The sequence below is a fragment of the Equus caballus genome, chromosome 7, assembly GCF_041296265.1.
Source record: "Equus caballus isolate H_3958 breed thoroughbred chromosome 7, TB-T2T, whole genome shotgun sequence".
In the NCBI taxonomy this organism is placed as follows: domain Eukaryota; kingdom Metazoa; phylum Chordata; class Mammalia; order Perissodactyla; family Equidae; genus Equus; species Equus caballus.
In genome coordinates, this window is record NC_091690.1 from 47,748,260 (window position 1) to 47,761,442 (window position 13,183).

At 38.7% G+C, this 13,183-nt stretch overlaps 1 protein-coding gene across 5 annotated transcripts in view; it reads right to left on the reverse strand.

Moving 5' to 3' along the window:
• Positions 1 to 673: 673 nt before the first annotated feature.
• LOC100064480 (zinc finger protein 791) overlaps positions 674 to 13,183 on the reverse strand; it is a 62,221-nt gene continuing 49,711 nt past the window's right edge. For all 5 annotated transcript variants that reach the window (XM_023645335.2, XM_014741467.3, XM_023645336.2 and 2 more), the window contains 3 exons: positions 5,488 to 5,614; positions 5,249 to 5,309; positions 674 to 4,613 (listed from right to left, as the gene is read on the reverse strand). In XM_023645335.2, coding sequence (XP_023501103.1) covers positions 2,960 to 4,613; positions 5,249 to 5,309; positions 5,488 to 5,614 — 1,842 coding nt within the window. In that variant the 3' untranslated portion in view covers positions 674 to 2,959. The remainder of the gene's footprint in view (positions 4,614 to 5,248; positions 5,310 to 5,487; positions 5,615 to 13,183) is intronic.

Sequence of the window (13,183 nt, forward strand, 5' to 3'; positions counted from 1 at the left end):
CCTCTACAGAGTGTATAATGCCTTGATTATTTGTGCTAAAATTTGTATATTTTGAGGGCACAGTGCCTGGTAGAAGAGGAATGTGGAAAAATTAGCATCAAGAGCATAGTTTTAGGCTGGCCCCATGGCCAAGTTCTTGCATCTGCTTCAGCGAAACCCTGGGCTACCGGTTTGGATCCTGGGTGCGGACCTACACCACTCATCAAGCCACGCTGACGCAGCATCCCGCACAGAACTAGAATGACCTACAACTAGGATATGCAGCTATGTACCAGGGCTCTGGGGAGAGAAAAAAAAAAAAGTATTACAAAATTTGCTAAGGAGCAAGTGACTTTATATATTTTAACTGAGGTACTTTACAGAAAACAGTGTCCCCATATACAACAGAAAATATTTCGGTGTTTAGATAAGAACTATTACATTACCAAAGATAGAATTAAGTTCACCTCTTCACAGTATACAATACATAGAGACATTCTGCTTCCTTGGATCCCAGCCTCAGCACCTAACATAAGCCTAAAATAAATTATGTAGGAAGACCTGCTGGGTACCCTCTCACTGATCCAGCCCATTATCATTTATAGTTTGTGATCATCTTTATTACAATGATTCATTACACCCCTCTCTTTGAATATGAGTGTGATCCTGGTTTTTGGCAAGAAGGCACTAACAAAACAATGATTTAAGTTTTTAATTAAGAACAAATGGAAATTAGTTTCAATAAAAATTAAACCATAGAATAAAAAATAAAACTTGCCTGAGGAAAAAATACCACATGGTAATACTGATTCAAAATGTATAATGATTAACGACAAAAATCACAAAGTTGACCTAAATATCTACAATTGCAAGGGATGTTTTAATTTACCCTATTGGGAAGTGGGAAAGATAGTATTTGTTAGTATACAAGTTGTCCAGAACAATCAATAAAACATTTCTAAGTATACACCTACAGAAGCATTCGTTTGACAAAAAATCGAACATTGTTTTTTACATCACATACAATCAAACAACTAAAAATGTGCTGAGGAATCATGTTTGGCTCTGAGTAATCGGAAACACCCACAATCTGCCCGATAGGAGAAAGGTGCTAATTCTCACATGGAGGGACTGGGTCAGAGCAGTCGCTGCACAGGGCAGCGGAGAACAGACGCCCATGTGGCTCCTCTGACGGCACCACTGCAGCTGTCTGGGCAGAGCCAAGAATACACAGTCACTACAGGATTAACAGAACGAGATGTTTACTATACAAATCAGACCTTATACAAATACAGTCTAGAGAAAGGGGCATACAGTTCCAGAGAACATTCTCAACCACCACAGTCTACATTTGTTGCCTGGTGGACACATGAGGGCTTGCAGGAAAATCCAACCTGTGTCAGATCTTGCTGTGGATCTTGTGCAGCTGTCTGTAGAAACCTACAGCTCTGAGAAAACAAGTCACATAGTTGGTGGTGGTATGAGGACACCCTTGATTGGCAGGGCAAAGAATCTGGAAAATGGGCTGAAAGAAGGTGTGTGAAACTCCTGTGCATCTGTCTCTGCACTGTGGTTCAAAGACTAAGGCCTTCACTGCCTTTCAAAAGTCACACAAGTGAAGCTACCAGTGAATTCTAACAGTGAGCCAGATAAAGAACAGGCTCTAGAAAATGTGGGTCACATCACCATGTTGACACAACATTCCAGGAGAGACCTCTCCAATTCTACATTTTAATGTCTCATTACATGTTTATTTTCTTTCTTGGCAAATATAAAGGCTTATTGGTCTATCACATATGTCAATACAAAAATGAATGACAGTTTAAATGTAAACACTTAGGAAGGCAACTAGAAAAGTGACAATTCTATTTCATCTCACACACTTGAAGCACTGAGAGCAGTGACCACATCGCTCATGTTCGCTGTTGTATTTCTGGTGTCCGGGACAGTCACAGAGCAAGAGCTGAATGTTATTGGAGGGACAATAATAGCACAGTTGACTTTAGGGCTATCACATAATCACTCTAATTGTATTATGGGAAAAAGATACTCTAAATGGTGACATCAGAGTAATGTAGCAGGATTTTAATGCACTGATGGGTAAAAAAGTGTTGCTTTGGTGCAAAGATACTGTAGCTATGAATTTAAATCTAAAGTAATTAGCCTTATAAACATTTTAGGGTTGCTTCCTAAGTTTGAAGTTGATGTCAATAAAGATCTCTTTTCTTAATGTAAAGTCTATTATCCAAATCACAGTCAGAAAAATGACGAAGAGTGGAGGGAAAATGATGTAAATAGTAATTCAAGTGAGATTATGCTCTATGAAAACTTTGCACACTTAGAAATTTATGCCAACTATTTATCAATCAAGGAAAATGGAAGAAAGCTCTTCCAACAAAAAGTTTTTCCCATAAGAAAGGAAGAATATTTATAATGGGTAAGGAGTATCCAGTATCTGCAAGATGAGGCCAATAGGAAAATCCCAACAAATACCAAACTGTCATTTGATTCTGTGGCCCTTAACTTGCAGAACAATTTAAAAATTATATAAACATTAACTCTATTGGCATATTACAATTGTATTTCAGTTCACCCATGGATCCAACAGACTTCAGAACAGAAAGACAAAAATTTTATGAGCTGATTTAAGGAAAAACACTATCTACTAAGCTTATATACTATTGCTTAAAGAATACTTACAGAATTGTCTCAACTCAATGTTCATCTGCAAAAGTAACAAGTAGAATCCACAGTCCAGGGACTGAGTTTCAGAATGAGCCACTGATAAATATATTTTTAACTTTAAAAACATTTCTTTTATGTTGTGAATTCTCTGGAGTATTATATGCAAATTAATTTGCATCAGGCTTTTCCATATTACTTACATCTTATAGCATTTCTCTCCAGTGGAGTTTTCACATGATTTTGAATATATTTGTTAAGATTGAAAACTTTCCTGTATTTATCAGTTATAATTTATCTATCCAGTGTGCATTCTCATGACATGTTTATGTAAGGATGTGGGCCAATTGAAAGCTTTCCCACAATGCTTACATTCAAGAAGCTTCTCTCCAGTGTGAATTCTTTCATGGCTTCTAAATGAACTTGGTCGACTGAAGGCTTTCCCACAGTCTTTACACTTATACGGTTTCTCTCCAGTGTGCACTCTCATGTGTCCTCTAAAGGTTGTGCGATAAATGAAGGCTTTTCCACATTCCTTACATTCATAGGGTTTCTCTCCAGTGTGAGTTCTTTCATGTACTTGAACATAACTGGAACAACTGAAGGCTTTACCACATATTTTACATTCATAAGGTTTCTCTCCAGTGTGAGTCCTTTCGTGTATTCGAAATGAACTGGGACAATTGAAGGCTTTACCACATTCCTTACATTTATAAGGTCCATCTCCCGTGTGTGTCATCATGTGTCTTCGAAAGCTTGTGAGAGAAACGAATGCTTTCCCACATTCCTCACATTTATAGGGTTTCTCTCCAGTGTGAGTTCTTTCATGTATCTGCAAGCCTAGAGCAGAACTGAAGGTTTTCCCACATTGTTTACATTCATAGGGTTTCTCTGCACTGTGAGTTCTTTCATGTCTTCGAAAGGAAGTGGGACAACTGAGGGCTTTACCACATTGCTTACATATATAGGGTTTCTCTCCAGTGTGAGTTCTCACATGGACTTGAAAAGTGGTGAGCCAGTGGAACGCTTTTCCACATTCCTTACATTGATAGGGTTTCTCTCCAGTGTGAGTTCTTTCATGTGTTCGAAAGGAACTGGAACAACTGAAGGCTCTCCCACACTGTTTGCATTCATAGGGTTTTTCTCCAGTGTGAGACCTTTCATGTATTCTATATGAACTTGGACAATTGAACGCTTTCCCACATTCCTTACATTTATATGGTCCAACTCCAGTATGTGTTATCATGTGTCTCTGAAAGCTTCCAAGAGAAATGAAGGCTTTCCCACATTCCTTGCAGTCATAGGGTTTCTCTCCAGTATGAGTTCTTTCATGTTTTCGAAGAGAACTGGGACAACTGAAGGCTTTACTACACTTTTTACATTCATAAGGTTTTTCTCCAGTGTGAGTCCTTTCATGACTTCGAAAGGAACTGGGACAACTGAGGGCTTTACCGCACTGTTTACATTCATAGGGTTTCTCTCCTGTGTGAGTCCTCTCATGTGTTTGAAAGGTTTGATGATATCTAAAGGCTTTTCCACATTGTTTACACTGATAGGGTTTCTCTCCAGTGTGAGTCCGCTCATGTTTGCGAACAGACTGGCGATATCTAAAGGATTTCCCACATTCCTTACATTTATAGGTTTTCTCCACACTGTGATTTCTTTCGTGTTTTTGATAAGGCTGGAGATAACTGAAGGCTTTCCCACACTGCTTACATTTATACGGCTTCTTTCCATATTCCTGATACTTGTATGGTTTGGGCGCAGTGTGACATCTCATGTGCCTCTTAAGGGATGAGTGACTCATGAAGACTTTCCCACAAGCACTGCACTCCCATGTTTTTACTTTGGTAGACGTTTTCTTGTTTAGATTGAGATTCGAAATATGGCTTATGTTTTCTCCACATTGACTACCCTCTTTACTTTCGCAGGGTCTCCTTACCATACGACTCCTGTAAAAAAAAAAAATCAGGAGTACCTTATTAATGATTTTATATTTATTAGCACATATCAGAATTCTATTTTTAGCATTTCTAGAGAAAGTGTAGGTTTTCTGCCCTGTCTGAATTGTTTGAAAGTGAATATACTGCCTGTGCTGCAAGGTTTTATCAAAACAGTGATATTCTATACATGGAGTTTCTGATACTGTTTCCAAGTGAACTAGTTTGGAAACATTGAACATCAGTTACAATTAGGAAATATCTGAGCCAGCCCTGATGGCCTAGTGGTTAAAGTTTGGCGCTCTCACCACTTTGGTGGCCTGGGTTTGTTTCCCAGTCATGGAAGCATACCACATTGAAGAACTAGAAGGACTTACAACTATGACATAAAACTATACACTGGGGCTTGGGGAAGGGGGCAAAAAAAAGGAAAGAGGAAGACTGGCAACAGATGTTAGCTCAGGGTGAATCTTTCCCCGCCAAAAAAAAAAAAAAGCCAAAAAACCACAAAAAATGTTTTTGGTAAAAATTTTCTAAAAATGAATAAATTTCATGCTGGGCTGTTTTGTGCATGCTTGTTTTCAAATTTTCATGACATGTGAAGATCCCCTTGTGTGACACTGCTTTCCATTTTGCATGCAACTCACCTCAGTGTTCTTCCCTGGTTTTTATACTGATCTTCCAAATTACAGTCTTCCCATTTTTTCCCTAAAATGCAGACGCAGAAAAATCAGTAAATTACAGAAGAATTATATTACAGTTCCATAAGGAGCTCTGACCATGCCTGATTTATTTACCAAAGTGTTGCCTTTTCTCATTCCAAATCACAGAATAATGCTGACAGGCAAGAAACATTTGCTAAGTGAAGGGAAGTTTTCGTCCTCACCTACTGAGGCCAGGTTCTTTAAGGTTTCCCGCATCACATCTCTGTAGAGCTTCTTCTGTGAAGGATCCAGTAAAGCCCACTCCTCCAGGGTGAAGTTCACAGCCACATCCTCAAAGACCACTGAGTCCTAAAACATACCACATCCGTACACAGGAAGATGGGTGAGACTGACAGTACTGGGACTCTACAGACAATTCATAAGAAGTTCACATATCATTCTGTGATCTCAAAATACGTATTCTATGATTTGGTCACCAGAGTTCTTACTCTATATAATCATTTACTCATAAATTTAATAGCAGCATGAACATGTGGAAATTACATTTTTACTATGATCACTTCAAATCTTATTCTGTAATGGTAGGGTCCAGAGCAAGTGGGAGGAATGAGAGAATTGCTATAGAAATGAAAAAAATATTTCCATTTTAAGACCATCAATTCCTTGTGAGAAAAACTCTTCCACCTCCTTCCTTATTACCCACCATACCATGCAGCACAGCACTCTACAATGCATGAAGTGCTAATGAACAAAACACAGTGAAGAACTGGAAGCTTTCTCTTCTATTCCCATCACCAAACATGAGACGCCAGGAGGCCTGTGGAAATCCAACTTATAACTAGGACCAGCTGGCCACATTACCCTGAAGTACTCCATCAGAAGTAGTCATGCAGTTGGCTGAATGAAAATATTCTTGTGGAGAACTATTAATTTTAACTTGTCCATAAAAATATATGTCACAGATTCAGTTATTCCTTTTTATCTCTGTCCCATTTCATAAGGCCAGGAAGCTATTCAGAAGTTAGAAAGGGGGATGAGGGAGGCTGAAAGGGGTAAGGGGGCAAATCTGTATGGTGATGGATGGCAATTAGACTTTTGGTGGTGAACAAGATGTAGTCTATATAAAAGCTGAAATATGATGTATATCTAAAATTTACATAATGTCATCTCAAGAAAGAAAGAAGAAATAACTAATGATTTATAAGTAAATAAAAATTAGATTACCATAAAAAAGAGTTCAGGCATGGGAAAAAAGGCATGACAACTCAGACCTCCACAAAAGTCTCTATACCCATGGGCATCAGAGCTGCTTCTCACTGATGTTTAGCATATATGCACACATATACTGAGATGATAAAAAGCCACAGAGCTTCCAGCAAAACTGTTAACGGTGGACCCTGGGCCTTGCTGACCTTGAGGAACCAGATAAGAGTTGCAGTTTGCAAGTGAGTTCACTGAAGGCCACAATGGTTTGATGGTGAAGGTTCCCATCACATGAAACACATAAAGGGTTCAGCAGCAGTTTCCTCTAAAAGAACATAAAACTTTCCTTCTCCAATTTCAGGAGGCAGTGCTTCTCAACCAGCCACTCTAGTGGCCAACTCCCACTTCTCTCATTTCTGTGCCCTTGTGTGGTGCACAGGGACACGACAGCCCAACCTCTGGGCATAGGAATCCCTCAGCCACCTAATTCCCCTACATGCTAGACTCTGAAAAAGATAATTAACCCACTGATGTCCACATGTAGGGGATAGAGAAAAGGCTTCCACAAAGTAATTCCAATGGTGGAGTTGACTCATTTGGTTAATGAACGAAACAGGAAATCCTGACTTCTTGGCGGGCCCATAGAGTACAGTGAGCTGCTTGGCGTGGCTCTAATTACTCTTTCTACAGTGGATCTGTAGCGCTTGCTAATAACAATGTCCTACTACCTACCGTGCAGAAGAGAGTGAACACAAGCAGGCCTGAGACTGCTGATCCTTAGGAATGCCTGCTCACAATGTTTGTCCTTCGTTGGTATTTGGGAAGGGGATTTATGAGGGACCCGACCAACCTAACTGATAAAGAGTGACTCAGTGTGCCTAAACTGTTTACACAAAGAAAATGGTACACATGTTTTCTTGTTTTTATTTTGAGAATCTAAACTTTGGTCATGCTTGGCAGAGGGTGCCTGTATGATCTGTGCCCCCAACCACTCCGGGCACTGAGTCTCTTACAAGCTTCCCTGGAAGACAATATTTCACGTGTGTTTTCACCACTTGTAGCTTAGAGGGACTGAGCCCATCCTATGTTAGCACACTAGGAGAGGACGTCTGGAAGCCTGCTTGTGGTTTCCTCCAGAAGAAATTTAATTAGGCACTAAACAAGACTAATGAGTAATTATTTGATCAACCTAATGGAAAAATTTTAAAATTTTTATTGGATAACATCAAAGGAGAATAAAATAAGTGAAAATATGGCACATGTTCTTAGAAAGAACTCCATGTCACCATGATGTTACCTCTCCCAAAATATATCTTCATAAAATCCTATCAATCCCCCAAATGAGCTGTTTAGGAGTCAACAAAAACTGTTCCTCCAGGGGCCACACTGAGACTGAGCAGTTAAGTTCGCGCTCTGCTTCGGCCGCCTAGGGTTTTGCTGGTTCAGCTCCTGGGCACAGACATGTCACCGCTCATCAGGCCATGCTGAGGTGGCATCCCACACAGCACGACCAGAAGGACCTACAACTAGAATACACAACTATGTACTGGGGGGGCTTTGGGGAGAAGAAGGGAAAAACAAAACAAACTACTCCTCCAAATCTAATAGGAGGAACAAATATCAAAAAATGGTCAAAGTCTTCTGAAGAACAAAGTGGCGGCTTGCCTAATATAATCAAGATCTTCAAACTATAGTATTCCAGACAGCACAGTATTAGCAGAGAGGAAAACAAACAGACCAACAGAAAGGAAAAGCGTCTTCCATGTGCCGGTAACTAATGTGGAAAGTTGGTCAAGGTCAGAGCAAATGTCATGAATACCTCAATGCAGGGCAGGGACAAACTTACCTAAGTGGAAAAATGCATCGTATTCACATCTATTCCATGGACAATAGCCAATTCATTGTAGATTTAAATGTGAAAGGTGAAACTAGGACACTTTTAGAAGTCACAGGTAAATGCTTCATTCATCCAAAAACAGGGAGAATTTTCTCATGTAAAAAAAGAGCAAGCCCTAAAGCAAGAGACTGACCAATTCACACATATTGAAACTATGTATATATTTATATATAAAGACAAATAACAAGGTGGAAGAAAAATATCTGCAATATTAAAGGGCTAGTGTGCAGACTAAGACTACACACACAGCTAACAAATGGCAGAAGAACCAAAACATATTTTACAGGAGATGAAAGACCACATATGAAAAATGTCCACCTTCTTGGTAATAAGGAAATAAGCAAAATGTCAAGCAGATTACATTTCACACTGATTAGGACAAAAATCAATTTAACAATCCCAAGTGTTGATAACCGTAGTCAACAAATGCATAAATTAGGCACGAATGGAGGAAGCGTCAAAATGATACATTCCATTACCATTTCCTGTAAATTTCAACTTGATCTCGATCTACAGCTTAACAATTTTCCTCCAACATCCAGAGAACTTATTGTGTATTTGAACTGAGAGAGTGATACAGGAATGATAGGAGCTGTATTTTTACTTATATTTTTAAATTTTATTTATTTTTAAAGATTATATTTTTCCTTTTTCTCCCAAAGCCCCCCGGTACATAGTTGTGTATTTTTTTTAAAGATTAGCCCTGAGCTAACAACTATTGCCAATCTTTTTTTTTCCCCCTGCTTTTTCTCCCCAAATCCCCCAGTACATAGTTGTATATTTTAGTTGTGGGTTCTTCTAGTTGTGGCACGGGCACGTGGGATGCTGCCTCAGCATGGCCTAATGAGTGGTGCCACGTCCATGCCCAGGATCTGAACCTACGAAAGCCTGGGCCTCCGAAACAGAGTGCAAACTTAATCACTCGGCCACCGGGTCAGGCCCAGGAGCTGTTATTTGTAACAAGAGTAAAAATTAAACTTGAAAAAGCCCAAACACCCTAACCACTGAACAGCTGAGTACGTTGCACGGTCCCTGGCCTCAGATACTAGCATGTGTGGAACACACTGTTGCAAAGAACCAACCAAAAAACCTTCCGAATGCAATTTCATTAACACTCACTTATTGAAAGGTCAAAGAAGGCAGAATTAAAAGAACACTGCTTAGTGAAAAGAATAGCTGGTAAAGGCATGACGAATAACTAAAGTCAAGACGGAGATCCCCTAGGAGGCAGGCTGGAGATGAGTCAGGAACAGGGACATCAGGAGACTCACCACTGCCCAAGGCCCACTTACAAACCATGATGATTACAAAGATATTTACACTGTTATTTTTACTAAGTCTTCCAAGAAAACATTTTGTATGTTCTTTTCCAAATATATTTGATGACAAAAATGTAAAGAATTAAGTTTAGGGAAGAACATAATTTCACTATATTTGTTTGCTCTGTGATGTGGCAATCTGACTTTTAATTCACAGATTTTGGCACCAAAATTACTAACAAATGCCTACTTGGAAAGAATTGATTACATAATCTCACCATCATAAATAAAGTAGAGAACAGAGTCACAAATCATAAATAAGAAAAATCTAAGAAACCCAGCATAAGAAATTGCAGAAGTCAATGGGTAGGCTAAAACACACAGGACGAGAAACAAAGGAAACGCAGGACAACCAGAAAACGAGTGACGGAATGACAGCATTAAGCCCTCATGCATCAATACTCACCCTCAATGTAAACGGATTGAACTCTCCAATAAAAAGACACAGAGTGGCAAAATGGATTAAAGAACAAGATCCAACAATTTGTTGCCTCCAGGAAACACACCTCAGCCCCAAGGACAAACACAGACTCAGGGTGAAGGGGTGGAGGACAATACTTCAAGCAAATAGCAAGGAAAAAAAAGGCAGGTGTTGCAATTCTTATATCAGACCAAGTTGATTTCAAAATAAGACAGGTAAAGAGAGACACAGAGGGACAATATATAATGATCAAAGGGACACTTCATCAAGAAGAAATAACGCTTATAAATATCTATGCACCCAACACAGGAGCACCAAGATTCATAAAGCAACTATTAACAGACCTAAAGGAAGATGTTAAAAACAACACAATAATAGTAGGGGACCTCAACACCCCACTCACATCAATGGACAGATCATCCAGACAGAAAATCAACAAGGAAATAGTGGAGCTAAATGAAAAACTAAAACAATTGGACTTAATAGACATATATAGATCACTTCACCCTGAAGGAGCTGAATACACATGGAACATTCTCAAGGATAGACCATATGTTGGGAAACAAGGCAAGCCTCTACAAACTTAAAAAAACTGAAATAATAACAAGCATCTTCTCTGATCATAGTGCTGTAAGGCTAGAAATTAATTACAATAAAAAAGCTGAGAAAGGCACAAAGATGTGGAGACTAAACACACTACTGAACAAGCAATGGATCACTGAAGAAATTAAATAAGAAATAAAAAAAATACCTGGAAACAAATGAAAATGATAACATGCCATACCAACTCATATGGGATACAGCAAAAGCTGTATTAAGAGGAAAATTCATCGCAATACAGGCACATCTTAACAAACAAGAAAAATCCCAAATAAGCAACCTTAAAGCACACCTAACTGAACTAGAGAAAAAAGAACAAATGAAGCCCAAAGTCAGCAGAAGGAGAGAAATAATAAAAATCAGAGCAGAAATAAATACTATTGAAACGAAAAAGACAGTAGAAAAGATCAATGAAACAAAGAGCTGGTTTTTTAAGAAGATAAATAAAATTGACAAACCACTAGCCAGACTTACAAAGAAAAAAAGGGAGAAAGCTCAAACAAAATCAGAAATGAGCGAGGAGAAATAACAACAGACTCTGCAGAAATACAACGGATTATAAGAGAATACTACAAAAAACTATATGCCAACAGAATGGATAACCTAGAGGAAATGGATAAATTCTTGGACTCCTACAATCTCCCAAAGGTCACTCAAGAAGAGGCAGACAATTTGAACAGACCAATCACAAGGAAAGAGATTGAAACAGTAATCAAAAACATCCCAAAGAATAAAACCCCAGGACCAGATGGCCTTCCTGGGGAATTCTACCAAACTTTCAGAGAGGATTTAATACCTATCCTTTTCAAGCTATTCCAAAAAATTAGGGAAGATGGAACACTTTCTAACACGTTCTATGAGGCCAACATCACGCTGATACCAAAACCTGACAAGGACACCACAAAAAAAGAGAACTACAGGCCAATATCACTGATGAACATAGAGGCAAAAGTTCTAAACAAAATTTTGGCAACCAGAATTCAGCAATTCATCAAAAGGATCATACATCATGATCAGGTGGGATTCATACCAGGGACACAGGGATGGTTCAACATCCACAAACCAATCAACATGATACACCACATCAACAAACTGAGGAATAAAAACCACATGATCATCTCAATAGATGCAGAGAAGGCATTTGACAAGATCCAACAGCCATTTATGATAAAAACTCTGAAGAAAACGGGCATAGAAGGAAATTACCTCAACATAATAAAGGCCATATATGACAAACCCCTAGCCAACATCATACTCAATGGGCAAAAACTGAACCCCATCCCCCTGAAAACAGGAATGAGACAAGGATGCCCTCTATCACCACTCTTATTTAACATAGTACTGGAGGCCCTGGCCAGAGCGATCAGGCAAGAAAAAGGAATAAAAGGAATCCAAATAGGGAGGGAAGAAGTGAAACTCTGTTTGCAGACGACATGATCTTATATATAGAAAACCCCAAAGAATCCATTGGAAAACTCTTAGAAGTAATCAACAACTACAGCAAAGTTGCAGAGTATAAAATCAATTTGCATAAATCAGTAGCTTTTCTATTCTCCAGTAATGAACCCACAGAAAAAGAACTCAAGAACACAATACCATTCACAATCGCAACAAAAAGAATAAAATACCTTGGGGTAAATTTAACTAAGGAAATGAAGGACCTATATAATGAAAACTACAAGGCCTTTCTGAGAGAATTGGATGACAACAGAAAGAGATGGAAAGACATTCCATGTACGTGGATTGGAAGAATAAACATAGTTAAAATGTCCGTTCTACCTAAAGCAATCTACAGATTCAACGCCATCCCAATCAGAATCCAAATGACATTCTTTACAGAATTAGAACAAAGAATCCTAAAATTCATATGGGGCAACAAAAGACCCCGAATTTCTAAAGCAATCCTGACAAAAAAGAACAAAACGGGAGGCATCACAATCCCTGACTTCAAAACATACTACAAAGCTACAGTAATCAAAACAGCATGGTACTGGTACAAAAACAGGTGCACAGATCAATGGAACAGAATTGAAAGCCCAGAAATAAAACCACACATCTATGGACAACTAATCTTCGACAAAGGAGCTGAGGGCATACAATGGAGAAAAGAAAATCTTTTCAAGAAATGGTGCTGGGAAAACTGGAAAGCCACATGTAAAAGAATGAAAATTGACCATTCTTTTTCACCATTCACCAAAATAAACTCAAAATGGATCAAAGACCTAAAGTTGAGACCTGAAACCATAAAGCTTCTGGAAGAAAACGTAGGCAGTACACTCTTTGACATCAGTATTAAAAGCATCTTTTCGGATACCATGCCTTCTCAGAGAAGGGAAACAATAGAAAGAATAAACAAATGGGACTTCATCAGACTAAAGAGCTTCTTCAAGGCAAATGAAAACAGGATTGAAACGAAAAAACAACCCACTAACTGGGAAAAAATATTTGCAAGTCATATATCTGACAAAGGCTTAATA